Source organism: Neoarius graeffei, chromosome 11 (assembly GCF_027579695.1).
Source record: "Neoarius graeffei isolate fNeoGra1 chromosome 11, fNeoGra1.pri, whole genome shotgun sequence".
Lineage (NCBI taxonomy): Eukaryota > Metazoa > Chordata > Actinopteri > Siluriformes > Ariidae > Neoarius > Neoarius graeffei.
Window position 1 is genome coordinate 77,231,694 of NC_083579.1, and position 16,498 is coordinate 77,248,191.

General features: G+C 41.8%; 1 protein-coding gene across 4 annotated transcripts in view; it reads left to right on the forward strand.

The window, feature by feature from the left end:
• zgc:103755 (uncharacterized protein LOC449988 homolog) overlaps positions 1-16,498 on the forward strand; it is a 202,750-nt gene that overhangs the window by 46,221 nt on the left and 140,031 nt on the right. For 3 of the 4 annotated variants that reach the window (XM_060934732.1, XM_060934733.1, XM_060934735.1), the window contains exon 8: positions 14,801-15,046. The exons of the other annotated variant lie outside the window; for it this stretch is intronic. In XM_060934732.1, coding sequence (XP_060790715.1) covers positions 14,801-15,046 — 246 coding nt within the window. The remainder of the gene's footprint in view (positions 1-14,800; positions 15,047-16,498) is intronic. 4 annotated transcript variants of the gene reach the window in all.

The window sequence follows — 16,498 nt, forward strand, 5'->3', positions numbered from 1 at the left end:
AGTAATATCACACCTGTCCTGCAGCAACTCCATTTTTTTTTTCCTATCAAATTTCGCATCATCTATAAAATCCTACTTTTTACCTTTAAGGCCATCAACACCCTCGTCCCCCAGTACCTTACTGGGCTCCTCCATACTAACATACCCAGCCGTACTCTCAGGTCCTCCTCCTCCATCCAACTCACCCTCCCACCTGCTCGCTTGTCCACTATGGGGTCGAGAGCCTTCAGCCGCTCGGCCCCCCGCCTCTGGAACTCCCTGCCACAGGACATACAACACTCCATCATTCCATCATCTTCTCCTTCAAATCTCGCCTCAAAACCCACCTTTTCTGACAAGCATATTCCTTTTAATCTGGGACTGGAATGACCCCACCATTGCACTTTATTTCTGTTTTATGTTTTGCACTATTTTGATTATATTTTTCATTTCATTGATTGCTTTTATTATTGTCTGTGTACTGTGACCTTGAGTGTCCTGAAAGGCACCTAGAAATAACATTTATTATTATTATTATTATTATTATTATTATTATTATTATTAACTGGTGGCTCTAAATTGAGCGTAGGTGTGAATGTGAGTGTGAATGGTTGTCTGTGTCTATGTGTCAGCCCTGTGATGACCTGGCGACTTGTCCAGGGTGTACCCCGCCTTTCACCCATAGTCCGCTGGGATAGGCTCCAGCTTACCTACACAGGATAAGTGATTGCAGATAATGGATGGATAATTGAAAACTGAGGGAGAAATAACATCCTAAAAAACATGAGGATGATAATAATAATCCTTTGTCACATTCACACTCAAGCAGAGTGAAATTTGTCCTCTGCATTTAACTCACCTGAAGCAGCGAACACGCACACTTACCCAGAGCAGTGAGCAGCGACGCTGCAGCACCCAGGGAGTAAGTTTAGGGTTATGTGTCTTGCTCAAAGACACTTCAGATATGATACAGAGGGAGGGGAAAGTGCTGTTCATTCACTCAACTCTCCTCTCATTTTTCCTGCCGGTCCCCAAAATCGAACCGGCAACCCTTTGGACCAAATGCTGCTTCTGTAACCTTCAGGCCATGGCTGCCCTCATATTATGGTTGGTTCTCAGAACATGAGTACCAACCATCAGATCTCCATTTAATTTCAAGCTCTCGAATAGCTGAGCCCTGTTCGCTTTGATTTCATTTTTACCCAGGACGTGACGAGTGCCAAATGTCAGTCATGATTTATTTCCAGTCACTGGCCTGTACATGTTATGCATTCAATGGAGTTGACTCGGGCCCAACTTGGGTCTGAGCCGAACATCAAACTGCTTCGGTTTGCTGTTCAGAAAACTGTAATGTTTCCACTGGGAAGGATGAAAGAGTTCATCTGCATTTTAAGTGTAGGGGAGAGAGCGAGCGAGAGAGAGAGACTGATCGAGTAATGCTGGTTTGTTTGTTTGTTTGTTTGTTTGTTTGTTTATTTATTTATTTCCCCATAACTGGCTGTTTGTGTCGGAAAGTCGTATGAAACATTTGCACACTATTCAGTCTTCATCATATTTTTCATTCATTATGTTTTCAAACAATTGTATCAATTCTAAAATTTTAGATGTCTTCTTTTTTTTTTTTTTTATCACCTATAGCTTCCATCGCCTCTGGTGTAAGGTCTTTTATGTAATGTCTGCGATCAATGCCCTTTAAAAACTCTCCTGATAAATAAGAGCAAGAGTGATTGCTGCTGCCGCTGCTTCATTGTGTGTGTGTGTGTGTGTGTGTGTGTGTGTGTGGGTGTGTGGGTGTTGACTTGTTTCCCACACACTTTGTGCCTCTGAGCAAAAAGGGACGCGATGCTGCACTGTGCTGTAGAGCAACACAACCCTGTTTCTCAGCCTTTTTGAGCATCTTAGCATGATAAATCTAAAGCACCCTCATTCTCTCAAGCTGTATGTTTGTGTGCTAATAATGGAACGTGACATCCGTTTGAAAAATACGAGCGCACAGAAAGCCTCTTCAGCCTCATCCGTATAGTAGAAAGGCGTCCTCGTTGTGGAAAGGTCCAGCTCTGTCTGGCTGTATCGAAGCACTGTGTGAGTTTCGGCTGCATTAAATCGTAACCGCGTTTGCCTTTCTTCTTGTGCCAGCCGTAGGCGCTTTTCTGCGTGCGACGCTTAATCTTGTTACTCAATTAATGTCAAGTGTGACACTTTACTGCTGGCCATCTTGGCTTCCTGATGCCTGTTCTGTGCCTGTCGGAGTGCATTGTGGAGCAAGCAGAAAGAGTGGAGGGTGTCGGATGTTCAGGCCACTCGCTCTGCTCAGACTGACTCGCAGCTCGTTTGATCGAGTATCACACTGAAATGCAACCGGAGCGCACAGACTCTCGGCAAAACCGTGGTGCCGAATGTTTCCTGGCCTGAAGGAAAGCTCCCTGTGTGAACTACAGCCGCCTTCGTTTCGGAATTGGTTCATGATTTCATTATTTTGTTGAAATTAAATCACAGGAAAAATTGAGGGCAGTCTTTGTTTACAAGTCTGCTGAATTAAACATCGAAATAGTGAACAATGGAAACGTAAAGTGTTCATTTACTTCTGCAACTATTGCAATTTTCATGCAAATGCTGTAGTTTATTAATAAGAAAACTTAGCTGTGAAGTTTATTCCAGGTGTTTGGGACATCATCTGAAGTCATCGTTTTTTCAGATTGAAGAAGTGTTGAGGCGGCACGGTGGTGTAGTGGTTAGCGCTGTCGCCTCACAGCAAGAAGGTCCGGGTTCGAGCCCCGTGGCCGGCGAGGGCCTTTCTGTGTGGAGTTTGCGTGTTCTCCCCGTGTCCGCGTGGGTTTCCTCCGGGTGCTCCGGTTTCCCCCACAGTCCAAAGACATGCAGGTTAGGTTAACTGGTGACTCTAAATTGAGCGTAGGTGTGAATGTGAGTGTGAATGGTTGTCTGTGTCTATGTGTCAGCCCTGTGATGACCTGGCGACTTGTCCAGGGTGAACCCCGCCTTTCGCCCGTAGTCAGCTGGGATAGGCTCCAGCTTGCCTGCGACCCTGTAGAACAGGATAAAGCGGCTAGAGATGATGAGATGAGAAGAAGTATTGAGACATTTACACTGCCTTTCAGATTTTTCAAGTGTAGGTCATGAAAAGAATTTTCAACACCAAATTATTTTTGTTTAGTGACCGAAAGCTACTGAATTTGAATCACAGACTTCCAATTTTATTAGTTTTTTTTTTTTTTTAAATAGAACAATTAATGAATTTATCTCCACGTGGCCCTAAATTCTCTGCTGTTTTTTCCTGCTTCACCATGACCCACTACAAGATACTACGTCATGCATCCCGCGGTGGGCTTTCCCCGTTCAGGCAAGGCATTGTGGGATACAAATTTGAAACAGGAGAGAAAAATGGAGGACGTGAGTGTGTGAATGAAACGTGAAAGACCGACTACAGTAACGGAAAGAAAGCGAGAAGAAAAGACGTTATGTTATATACGAAGGAAAGGAAATGCAGGACCAAACTAATAAATATGGGCGCTCAGCGAGCACCTCGGTGTGATCAGCTGTTCGTTTAGCAACAGAATGATGGAACTGTCAGTGCACGCTCAAAGGGAAACCTGTAGATGGCAGTAATGCAACACTGTGGATGCCAGCTGCTGTAAAACCCAAAAGAAGAAGAAGGAGGTAAACCTGCGCATGCGCACACGGACTTCCTCTGTCTGCTTGATTTGCGTGAAGCGAGCGATTTCATGTTCATTATTTGCTTTAATCCCCTCAAATTAAATAACTTGTACGTTTATTTCTTATATAACTTTTATATAACAGTGACCAAATTTCAGAGGTAACTAAATTTAACCTATTTTATGAAGTCAGAAGGCCGTCTAGCTTTAACAGTTATTCTACGAAATCAAGTCGTACATGAGCTGATGGCCGACGAGGCACATAGCACCGAGTTGTCTATAATCAATGTACGACAAGATTGAATGTTATAACTGTTTTATTCTGTCCACATTCACTGGATTTTGAGAAATGGAGCATTTTTATTTTTGGCAAATTTGATAAATAAATAACTTTATACCAAACGTTCGACAGAATAATTTCCACTTAGAATGTAAACGTGAAATGACAGGAGCAATTTGTGAAAATGCGATAATAATAATAATTCTTGAAAAATAATTTTAAAAAAGACACCTTCTTATCATCAAATACTTTTTATTCCTTTTTTTTTTTGTATTTTCTGGGGTTTTGTTTTCAAGTAGAGTTTTTATTTCATCCTCGGTTGGTTCAGCAACACGCTCCGCCATTTTGTTTTTCTCTACTCACTGTATATGATAGTCTCTTAGTAGAGTAGCCAATCAGAGCGCGCAATTGCTCATATCCATTGAATGTGGATAGAATAAAATATATACTGAGGTGCTGCACTAAAAGCAGAGCTGCCTATGAGTATAAAATGTGTTTGGAAGTGACGGAGCAGTTATTCATTATTCATGTTATGGGCGGAGCTGTCGGCCCAGGAAGCTGTCTTTGTTATGCTGTAGGCGCTTGCTGCTGTGTTCATATTCCACATGTGTCTCCATCAGAGGTTTATTATCATGGTATGTTGTAAAGCTTTGCACAATGTGAAGTTTGTGTGCGCTGTTTATTGACTGTATTTTTTGTTTGTGGTCGGTGCATTGGTTGAACTGTGGTTTAGCACGAGGCTTTGAGCGCGGAGGCTAATGATGCATGTTTAGCGAAATTGTAGAGGTTTGCACCCTTGGTTGAGCAGAGCAAGGAACGTAACGTTCAGAGCATAGTCTGGAAACATCACTCTGCAAAATTTTGTATTTGTTTACAACCATGTTATGGTAATTATTTTTTTGGTTTTGTTTTCTTTAGTTTTAATGGTTCTTGATGAATGGTGTCTGGTGTTCGATGCTATACTCGTGTTCAAGAGGAATAAAACACATCTGCACCCGTCAGAGACTCTCTGCTGTTGTTCTTAATACCAACGGCTGCTACAGTGTTTAGTAAATAATCCCGCATTATTTTTTTTTAAAGCAAATTAAAAATGAGTGCTGGATTAAAAACCTATCTATCTTATCTAAATAAAGATGCACGTTTTGTTGTCCGGTGGTCCGGTGTTTGAGATGCGTTGCCTTGCTTTTACAATCGGGTTCCCTGTGGCGGTTCACGTACGTCGTTCATATGTACGGATGTTGTATGATCGCAAAAACCATCAAAACTCCGGTCGACGCATTATCATATTCTCTTAAAGGAGAACTGAAGTCATTTTTAAACTTGCTTTATTTCTTAATTAACGTGTTATTCAATTACGTTTTCGGTTTTAGTAACCTTATATCGTGACTCGTATTGGCAACTGATCGCAATTAAATATTATACTTATCGGCCTATTCGGCTTTTAGCCGTGTTGAATTTAGTTCGTTTGGTCCACGGCAGGCGTCGCTTATCCGTGCGATCTTCACGAGACTTGTGCGAGACTTCGAAATGTGAAGTGTCAGCCAGGTGTCAGTGCCGCCATTTTGAAAACTGTTTTCCAAACCAAGTATTGCACAAAAACGAGTTTAAATGACGATTACTGCCTACTTTTTTCAAACTTTCCTGATTGCCATCAAAACAAACAAAACTTCCGGCTTGATTACGTCAGCGTTCGAAAGAGGGCGCGCGCGTCTTTTGACAACGTTGGCAGATGTCGGTCGCTTTGATTTCCGCTGTACGTTTTACTTCCGTCCTACGATGTCTTGCACAGGTTTCAACAAGTCTCATTTACGGCCATTGCTTTGACATATGGACTGATATATTACAGAGCATATTTCAAACACTCATAACTTGCTATAGCAGCGACAAAATAGCGATCAAAAATACATTCTGATATTTAATAAATGAGAGAAATAGAATTTTGATAATAAAAATTTGCCTTCAGTTCTCCTTTACATATCGAGCTCTGCTCCACGCGCTTCGCACACGGGGAGCCCCGCTACTGGAGAAGACATGTCAGACAGTGCCACATCAGCATTTAGTGAGATCCAAGAACTAAGGCTATTCATTGTTTATGTAGGCCTATTCTATCAATTAACACCAATAACCGTTTTTTTCTAACGTTACCTATTTTTCAGATATGGAATATACAGTATATAACGTTTTTAAGAAAAAGATTCAAGAAGAAGTCACATGGGCTGAAACATGCTGAGGTGAATATTAACTGTTTAGCAATAGTACTTTTTAATTGAACCCCTTGCTGTGGCGATGATGTAATGGAAATTTCTAATAAACACTTCAGAACGCTTAGCAGTTGTCTTTTCAGTCATTTATTATAGTAGATCATATAAAAGATATATAAAATAGGAAAGGAAAGAGAAGAATAGAAGACGACACCACTTCCGATGATGCCGAGAGTACGCGCACTCTGAGTTGTGTTTTAGTGGCTGCTATCTATTATACTCTAAAGGCATTTGCTTACTGCTCGCATCTTCACGTGATTGGCTCAAGATTTTCTATGAAGCTTTGTTAAAGCGTGCACCTGGCGTGCTCTGGTATGTGCAGGCGGATGCGTAGTTATGGAGAACTCGGGCACCCTGCTTATCACCAAGGCCACAGAAAAGCGATTACAGCGTGTGGAAAAACATCTCTTCTCAGTAACTAAGCCACTTTAGCTCAACATACAGAAACGCAGAGAATAATAATGTTCGTCCATTTAAATTTCCCTCACAATGTCAAAGCGTGAAAACTAGACTTTTCTGCGTATTCAGCTAAAGCAGCACTCCGACCAAATGGGATCCAAAAGTCAGTTCACTGAAGAGGAAAATATGCGGGATGCGAAAAAAACATTTTACTTTTGTTTCTTCATGAACTTTGACCCTTGAATTCATGAGTGCTTTCTTTCTTAGTGTTGCTTGGTGCCCAGAGAGATACCCTTGGAGTTTGAGTTTTATGGTGAAATTCCTTTTTTTTTTCTCCCCCCCTCCTCTGTCTCATGTTGTGATACTTTTGCTGATGGTGTTCATTGGCAAAAAGATTTATTTTATTTTAGTTCCAGTGATTCCAAGTGCAAGAGCTACATTCCCAGGTTGCTCTTAGTAAGGAGTTCTTTCATGAAAACCTTTTTTATGCATTTTTTTTAATCTGTTTGTTTTTGCAAGTGGAGTTGATTATTCTGAAACTTTGGTCTCTGGATCCATATTTGCCTCCTTCACCATCCATTGCTCACAAATGTTATGATGATGATGTTTGGATTCAAAACCAAAAGTCAGATGTTTCATTAGATGTTATAGAGGAAAATGTAACTGTAATAGCGCCCATTCTTTGAAAGGTGCTAATAATTATAGTACCAGTCAAAAGTCTGGACACTAGGGCTGTGCGATGTCCCCTTAATTGGCATCGACGATGTTTACAGTGCAAACATCGTGATGGACGATCATATCGTGGGGGGGGATTTTAATACCACATTATAAAATATTTAATTATTATTATTATAAGTATTAGATACTCATCCGAGGCTTTGGCACGTAAAGAAAAAAAAATTCCATTGCGCTGAGAATTGTGATATACTGTATACTATATCCCATAGCCTACTATCTCTTTAAATTTAGGCTACCTAATTTTCTATGTTTGATCTTCACGCCACAAAATCTCAGTTGATGGAAGAGATGGTGACGGAGATCGTTCCGTCGCTGTCAGGTGCTACAACGCCCGGTCCGTCACATAATGAAGGGGAGGAACCAGGTGACTGCGCCGCGGCAGTGCCTAAGAAAAAGAGAGGGTCTTTGGGCAGCCTTCTTGGGAAGAGAGCAGCAGCCAGAGCATCCACGCTTACTGATGAAGAAAAGTCTGAGGCAGAAATGACCATGTACCTGCAGGAAATTGTCATTGATGGGGGGAGGACTCACTGATGTGGTGGAAAAGGAACGAGAAAAGACTTCCATTAATGGCAAGATTAGCACGTAAATATTTGTGCATATGCGCCACCAGTACTCCATCAGAACGAGTGTTCAGCACCGCGGGTAGTATAGTTACCCCAATCCGCAGCTCATTAAAACCAGACAAAGTAAACATGCTAGTATTTTTGGCCAGAAACCTCGACATTTAAACATGGTGACCATTGCCTGCACTGTTAACCCATTAGGTTAAATTGCTTCGGACTGCCTGCGTTTTCTTGATTGATTTTTATTATTACTATTATTGTTATTTATTTACTTGTTCTTGTATTAACGCAGGCTCTCTCGTTTTTTTATCGCTGTTCTTTGCTAACTGAGTCGACCTCATGAATATTTGGTAGCTTTAATTTCACTGTAAAAAGTTAATGCCCGGCTACGTTAAACTTTGTGAGCGCATTTCGTGTTGCGCACGTTCCGGTTCTCTTAGTCTTGATCGTTCATCTTTAAATAAATATATGTTTACAAAATCATGTTCATGACTATTTATTTTGTAGCATTTTTACAATAAAAAGTTAATGCCTAAGCCTGGTTAATGCCTAATGCCTAAATTAAATTGTGTAGGCTACCGTTAAGCGCATGCTTGTGCGTTCCTACTTGATTTGTTGTTCAGCCTACTGTATCTTTTCACAAATACCGGTTCACAGAATCACCTTCATTCTTCCATTTGGTTTGACATTATGGCTTAGAGTGGACCATTTTGTGTCTGAAAGTAGGCCTATTTACCAGATTAAAGTTATTTGACTTCTGCTGAAGTCTGCGCTTCACTGCCGTTTGATAAGGTGCAATATTTCCCGACTGAAGTCGTTAATAGTGGCTATTTGTTTGAACAACATGACAAATTTTACATTAAAAGTATAGTGTAGGCTAAAAAATGAAGTCAAAATTTATTATTAGTAGCATACTGTATTTGTGTAACCACATTATGTTCACTAGCACGTCCCTGCACCATAGCCTACGTGAACAAGCGGTAATAGGATATTACTTTATAATGATTTTATATAATTATGTATTTATATATAATTATGCTATATAATATATTTATATATTAAACAAAACTAACTAACTAAACTAACAAAAAACTAACTTTTTAGGTTAAATAGGCCCAGATGATATATGCATGTTTATGACAGGAGGGGGCGTGGTATCACGATGGTGGCTCTCCATCGTGATGGATGACCACCATCGTCGATGGACGATGGCATCGTCTATCGGCACAGCCCTGCTGGACACACCTTCTATCGAATGCAATGTTTTTCTTTATTTTTATTAATTAAAAGATACTTCACGTCTTAAAGTAATGATGGATGTCGTTTCTCTTTACTTAGTTGAGCGGTTCTTGACGTTATATGGATTACTAAAGTTGTGGTGTTGAATAGGAATACAGGTAGTCGTCGACTTACGACCTATGTGGCTTACGACCGATCGACTTTACGACCGTCTGGTTATGACTCGCAAGTGTTTCCCAGCTGAGCGTACGACAGTTTCCGCCCCAGCTCCCGGCAGCGCCCAGCATCCAGCCAGTGTTGCCAGATACTGCTGACGGTTTCCAGCCCAAAATATGTTCAAAACCATAGACATATAAACATAGACGCCGCATTCTGCGTAGAATCATACGTCATCCTCGCCGCCATATTGGATGTGGTAAAGTGGAGATTCTTCAACCGTCTCTGGTATAGCGTCTAGACAGTAGCCGAGAATAAAGATGCCTCATTCATGTGCTGCGTTTAACTGTACCAACAGGTTTACCGTCCAAACGAGATCACATGGGATTACCTTTCACAGGTGAGACTGGAAAAATACTTTTCAATACTGTTCCTTCAGTCTTCAGTTTCCCAGCTCATCTCCACCGGGGAGGTGTAGAGTTATAAGCAGTGAGAATTAGATAATACAGTGCCACACTATGATGGACGTTTTTGAACGCATGATGAATGTTTTTAACCTTTCTGAATGGGAAGGAATCAGTGATGTATTTTGTTTTGGTATGACGTTAGAACCTGGCCGAACTCAGTTTGGCGCTCATTCAGCTCACTTTATTCAACGAGAGTAGGTCTGTGTGGTGACTCAATAAATAAAACAGTACATTTTTATTTTCATTCACTATTTCCAATTTTTCCACTATTTCCATCATTTATCATATTCAGTCTTGTAGGTTGGTTATTGTGGCCTCAGGTTTTGGTAGCTTGCTACGGTATGCTGACTGATTAGCTTACCTGAGCTATCTATCGCGTATCTGTCGCTAGTTTGCAGTGTACAGGGTATTTCGCACACTATTTATAACCATCACATTAAAAGGTATATGTGTTGTTTTGATGCCTGTTTGTTTCCCAAATATATACGTGTGTGTCTTAATGGGTGAATAAAAGGCATCGAGTTAAATATTATTGTAGAAAGGGGCTTTATGAAGTTCAGTCCATTTACTTGCATTGGTTTACGGGGAAGATTTGCCACATCCAATATGGCGGACACTCTGACGTATCCCAGCAACGGGCCACCAGCTCAATGCGGCGTCTATGTTTATATTAGAGGTCTGCGCGGGACAGAATTTTCAGTCCCACTCCCGCATTGTGCAGTCCCGCTCCCGCCTGCTCCCGCAAAGAATTATGATTTTCAGTCCCGCCCGCGCCTGCCATATTTTGTCCCGCTCCCGCCCACAAATCCCGCATGATGCAGACGTTCGCGTTATTTCTCACGAAAGTTCTTGTCATTGGCTTGGGGAATTAAACATGCTGAGCTTAGCTGAGCTCTCCACTGACCGATCCTTCATTTATTGTAAGTTTATTGTTTAGACTCTGACATTCTGCTGACACATTCCAAGTTGAGCGCTGCATGCGCTCATGATTGACAGCTCTCGCTTTGCGCACTCGCACTCCCACTTCCGAGTCTGTGGCGTTATGATTCCAACCGCGATTTCATTCTCCTCTCATATGAAGTGCTGCGCAACCACAACCAGCTCCTCAGATTATACACTGTCTATTTCTAGCTTTAAATTGAACAATCTGTGCGATACACAGTCCTTTTTAATACTAGTTAATACTTTTTAAATACTTTTTAATACTTAGGACTAATACTCTTGACTTTTTAACGGTAAATGTACCTCTTTTTAAAGCAGCACTTACTTCTGAAGCACTGTGAGCTTCACTAGAGGAGCTCTGCTCTTCTGCCATGATCGGAGATCTCAAACACGGAAGAGCGGAAAGGAATCGGAAACGTACGCGAGATTAGACCACATCCGCAAATTTAGGCATCTTAAAATGTTTTTATTAATGCCAAAAAAAATATCCAGCACAAATTATATACGATAGACATAAATTAATAATTTATAAATTTTATTTCAAACACGTTTTTAGTTAGCGGGACTGCAGCTTATCACCTCTCCTCCCCGCGCCCGCATTGTGCACTCCCCCTCGCACCCGCGCCCGCAATGAGCTTTCAAAATTTGTCCCGCGCCGCACTGCTTTGCGTCGGGTCCCGCGGGACTCCCGCGGGAGTGCAGGGCTCTAGTTTATATGTCTATGTTCAAAACCCGCCAAAATGCACTTAAAACCGCCCAATCTGGCAACACAGCATCCAGCCTCTTCTATTATGTGTGCAGTGTTTCGCTGGACAAACAACAAGCGAGCTACAGCGCGCGTACGGCTTAACCAGATCTTGTGCTATAACGTGCGCAGCTGGTAATCAAAGTAACTTTCACTTTTCTGTTCTGTGTCCAAAATGAAAAGTTAGTTTTCAACTGTTCAGCTAAAAAAATGTAATTAAAACGATTGTGTTGTTGAAATGATGTGTTTGCAATTTATTTATAATCAAAAACCTGTTCTGGAAGGACCCTGACTCTGGTGGATAAAAGAGTGATAGTGTGATAAAGTCCTATACTAGTACTACTGAGTGATAAGAAGTCCTAGTGAATGCTTGATAAGTAGACAATAATAAATAATTAGGTGTATTTTTCGGCTGCGTACGCACTATGGCTCAAAATAATATACCGGCAAGAAATAAAAGTTACTTTCACCCCGGAGTATGCAGTGTTTGACTTAAACCAAATAACGAGCCAAGGTAATGAAATAAGAAAATGTTGATAAAATAAGACTTTAAGATGATTACAATATCATTACACATCACAATATACTTACGTTCATTTAACAGAGGCCGACTTACGAACAGATCGGTTTACGACCAGTCAGTCGTAACCAAACGCAGTCGTAAGTCGACGACTACCTGTATTTACTGTTGGATCTCAAACACATTAAGAAGGCAAGAAATTGCACTAATTAACTTTTGATGAGGCACAGCTGTTAATTCAAAAGCATTCCAGGTGACTACAGTGTCTTGCAAAAGTATTCATCCCCCTTGGTGTTTGTCCTGTTTTGTCGCATTAACAAGCTGGAATGAAAATAGATTTTTGGAGGGTTAGCGCCATTAGATTTACACAGCATGTCTACCATTTTAAAGGTGTAAATTGTTGTTTTATTGTGACACAAACAATAATTAAGATGAAAAAACAGAAACCTGGAGTGTGCATAAGTATTCACCCCCTTTCGTATGAAACCCCTAAATAAGAGCTGCTCCAACCGATTCACTTCATAAGTCACAGAATTTAGTTGATTAAGATCCACCTGTGTGCAATCAAAGTGTCACATGATCGGTCACATGATGTCTGTATAAATCAACCTGTTCTGGAAGGACCCTGACTCTGCAACACGACGAAGCAAGCAACATGAAAACCAAGAAGCCTCCAAACAGGTCAGAGACAAAGTTGTGGAGAAGTATAGATCAGGGTTGGGTTATAAAAAATATCCCAAACTTTGAATATCCCACGGAGCTCCATTAAATCCATTATAGCAAAATGGAAAGAATATGGCCCCACTACAAACCTGACAAGAGAAGGCCCCGCCCACCAAAACTCACAGACCAGGCAAGGAGGGCATTAATCAGAGATGCAACAAAGACACCAAAGATAACAGTGAAGGAGCTGCAAAGATCCACAGCAGAGACAGGAGTATCTGTCCATAGGACCACTTTAAGCCGTACACTCCACAGAGTGGGTAGGGCTTGATGGAAGAATGGCCAGAAAAAAGCCATTGCTTAAATAAAATCACGTTTGGAGTTTGCCCAACAGCATGTGGCAGACTCCCCAAACACATGGAAGAAGATTCTCTGGTCTGATGAGACTAAAATTGAACTTTTTGGCCGTCATGGGAAATGCTATGTGTGGTGCAAACCCAACACCCTGAGAACACCATTCCTACAGTGAAGCATGGTGGTGGCAGCATCATGCTGTGGGGATATTTTTTATCTGCAGGGACAGGAAAGCTGGTCAGGACTGAAGGAAAGATGGATGGCACTAAATACAGGGCAATTCTGGAGCAAAACCTGCTTGAGTCGGCCAGAGGTTTGAGACTGGAGCGAAGGTTCATGTTCCAGCAGGACAATGACCCTAAACATACTGCTAAAGCTACACTGGAGTGGTTTAAGGGGAAACATTTAAATGTCTTGGAATGGCCTAATCAAAGCCCAGACCTCAGTCCAATTGAGAATCTGTGGCATAACTTGAAGATTGCTGTACACCAACACAACCCATCTAACTTGAAGGAGTTGGAGCAGTTTTGCCTTGAGGAATGGGCAAAAATCCCAGTGGCTAGATGTGCTAAGCTAATAGAGACATACCCCAAGAGACTTGCAGCTGTAATTACAGCAAAAGGTGGTTCTACTGTACAAAGTATTGACTTTGGGGTGGCTGGGGGTGAATGAATACTTATGCACACTCCAGATTTCTGGTTGTTGTTTTTTTTTCAAAATCTTAATTATTGTTTGTCTCAAAATAAAACAACAATTTTCAGCTTTAAAGTGGTAGGTGTGTTGTGTAAATCAAATGGTGCTAACCCTCCAAAAATCCATTTTAATTCCAGCTTGTAATGTGACAAAACAGGACGAACACCAAGGAGGATGAAAGCTTTTGCAAGGCACTATACCTCATGAAGCTGGTTAAGAATATTTTATTTACCACGTCTTTTCTTACATTGAGCATGTTCAAAAGTGCTTAACAATAAATTGTATGTAGGAATACGAAATTAAACAAAAGACAGAATACCAATTAAAATCATAGTGTATAAAGCATAGTATATAATTAACATTAAAACCTGACTAATTACATTCAGACTCTATCATTATATCATATAAACAAGTGAGTTTTAAGAGAACGCTTAAAAATGTCACCTGATCCTGAGTCTCATGGCACGGAAGATTGTTCCAAAGACTAGAGGCACTCCAACTGAAGCATCAGTGACTAAATGTAGCAGTCCTAACACGCAGCCTGACTAGCAAGCGAATGTTCTCTGATCTGAGTGATCTCCTTAGCTCATACACAGTAAGCATGTCATGGATATATGTGGGCGATTTGCCATGTAGAGCCTTAAACGTATGTGCCAGCTCTTTTAAGTCGAGGTGGTTCGGGATTGGTAACCAGTGTAAACCCTTGAGAACAGGAATAACGTGACTATACCTCGAAGTTCTTCTGCTGACTCTGGCTACAGCATTTTGAACTCTTTGCATCTTCTGAATCAGGGTCCTGGGAAGCCCGTGCAAGAGCACATTGCAATAATCTAACCTGGACGTAACAAGTCAGTTCACGAGAGATTGTGTTGCATCGTTGGTGAGATATCGTCTGGTGTGTCCAACGTTCCTGAGCTGAGCATACAGCATGCTGATCGACATATGATGTAGAAAAGTCAAAATACAGAAAACCCTATGAATGAGTAGGGGTGTTCAAAATTTTGACTGGTACTGGATAAATATATTGTTCTCAGCTAACAAGACACCCTTTGGTAAATAATAATGAAAAATAAAAGTTGTCAGTGCTCATAAAAGTTTGCCATTATCTGCTTTTGGTTCTGTTCAAGCAGAATGATAAGGGACAGTGCCCTGTAGACGTGGTGCCCGAGCCTCTGGACATGCCTCTTGAGATGGCAGATGCTGCAGCTCAGGCCAAAGAACTGAGGACTATGCTGAGGGACGTTCTACCCCAACCCGTCACTCCTCGGCCTCTCTTGCTTGGGCAACCCCTTGACCTTCACTCCGAGAAAGCCCGAGCACATCTCGCTAATATGGGTATCTGTCTCGGAGACAAAGTCGTCATCGCCGGCCAGAAGGTACCGTTTAGTCTGAGGAGTCTTTCTGTAACAACAAGCAACCAAAAAGAGTGTGTAGTCAGTTTTATTAACCGAGGACTGATCATGTTAGCTGTAACACAAAACTGCTAGATCCAAGTATACAGTATATGTTACAGGTCAGAATTGTAGGTCAGGGGTGGGTTTCCCAAAAGCCTCTTAACGCTAAGAGCATCTTAACTAGGAGAGAGAGTGTTCATTGTGCTGCTCGCTCTACCATTTAACGATGATATTTGTGCTATGGGGCGGCACGGTGGTGTAGTGGTTAGCGCTGTCGCCTCACAGCAAGAAGGTCCGGGTTCGAGCCCCGTGGCCAGCGAGGGCCTTTCTGTGTGGAGTTTGCATGTTCTCCCCGTGTCCGCATGGGTTTCCTCCGGGTGCTCCGGTTTCCCCCACAGTCCAAAGACATGCAGGTTAGGTTAACTGGTGACTCTAAATTGAGCGTAGGTGTGAATGTGAGTGTGAATGGTTGTCTGTGTCTATGTGTCAGCCCTGTGATGACCTGGCGACTTGTCCAGGGTGTACCCCGCCTTTCGCCCGTAGTCAGCTGGGATAGGCTCCAGCTTGCTTGCGACCCTGTAGAAGGATAAAGCAGCTAGAGATAATGAGATGAGATTTGTGCTACGATACTTTTGGGAAACTCGGCACAGGTGGGATTTTTTTTATACCCCCCTCCGAAGGAGGGAGGTATACTGGTTTACTTCTGTCTGCCCGTATCTCCGTCCGTCCGAAACACCCTTTTTCTCAGCAACCACAAATCATAGCCACTTCAATACCGTGTGTACCGTTTTCAGGTCTGTCGCACATCGACTTCTTGTTTACCGACTGAATGTATTTATGAAACATATAGCGTGGATTTTGACGCTCTTTCAAGAATCCAAATGCTATTTCAAAATGACAGTTTACCAGGATGCGGTTTGAAATCCCTGGGGAGAGACACTGCTCTTTACTTACTTATGGTTAGTTTTTTCTTTTTTATCAGACATCTAGTTTTAGGTTTGTTTACCTGACATGTTTCGACGTACGTAACCTGTCGTCTTCCTCAGAGTGTCACCGGATGTTGTTGGCAGGGCTTTGAACCGGTTCAAGGAACGAAAACGAAAACCGGGAACTTTTTCTATTTCACATGGAACAGAAACGAAACCAGAAACTTTATTATTTTTTATGTTCCGGAACAGAAACGCTTATTAAAAATAATGGTAACCGGTTAATACCGGTTTTTATTTCGTTCCTCAAAGTTTCCGTAGCCTACAAATAAAAAAGCCATTCTTCTCCTGCGCAAGTTTCTATGACCCGCTGGGGTTCACTTCCTGTGTGACGTTCGCTGACTGAATGGAGAGAGCGGGAAGGTGGACTACTATCACGTCTCCATTACTGAGTGTCTGAGCAAAGAAGAGCCTGAACGTTGCAACCTCCCTATTGGCTGTTTGTAAA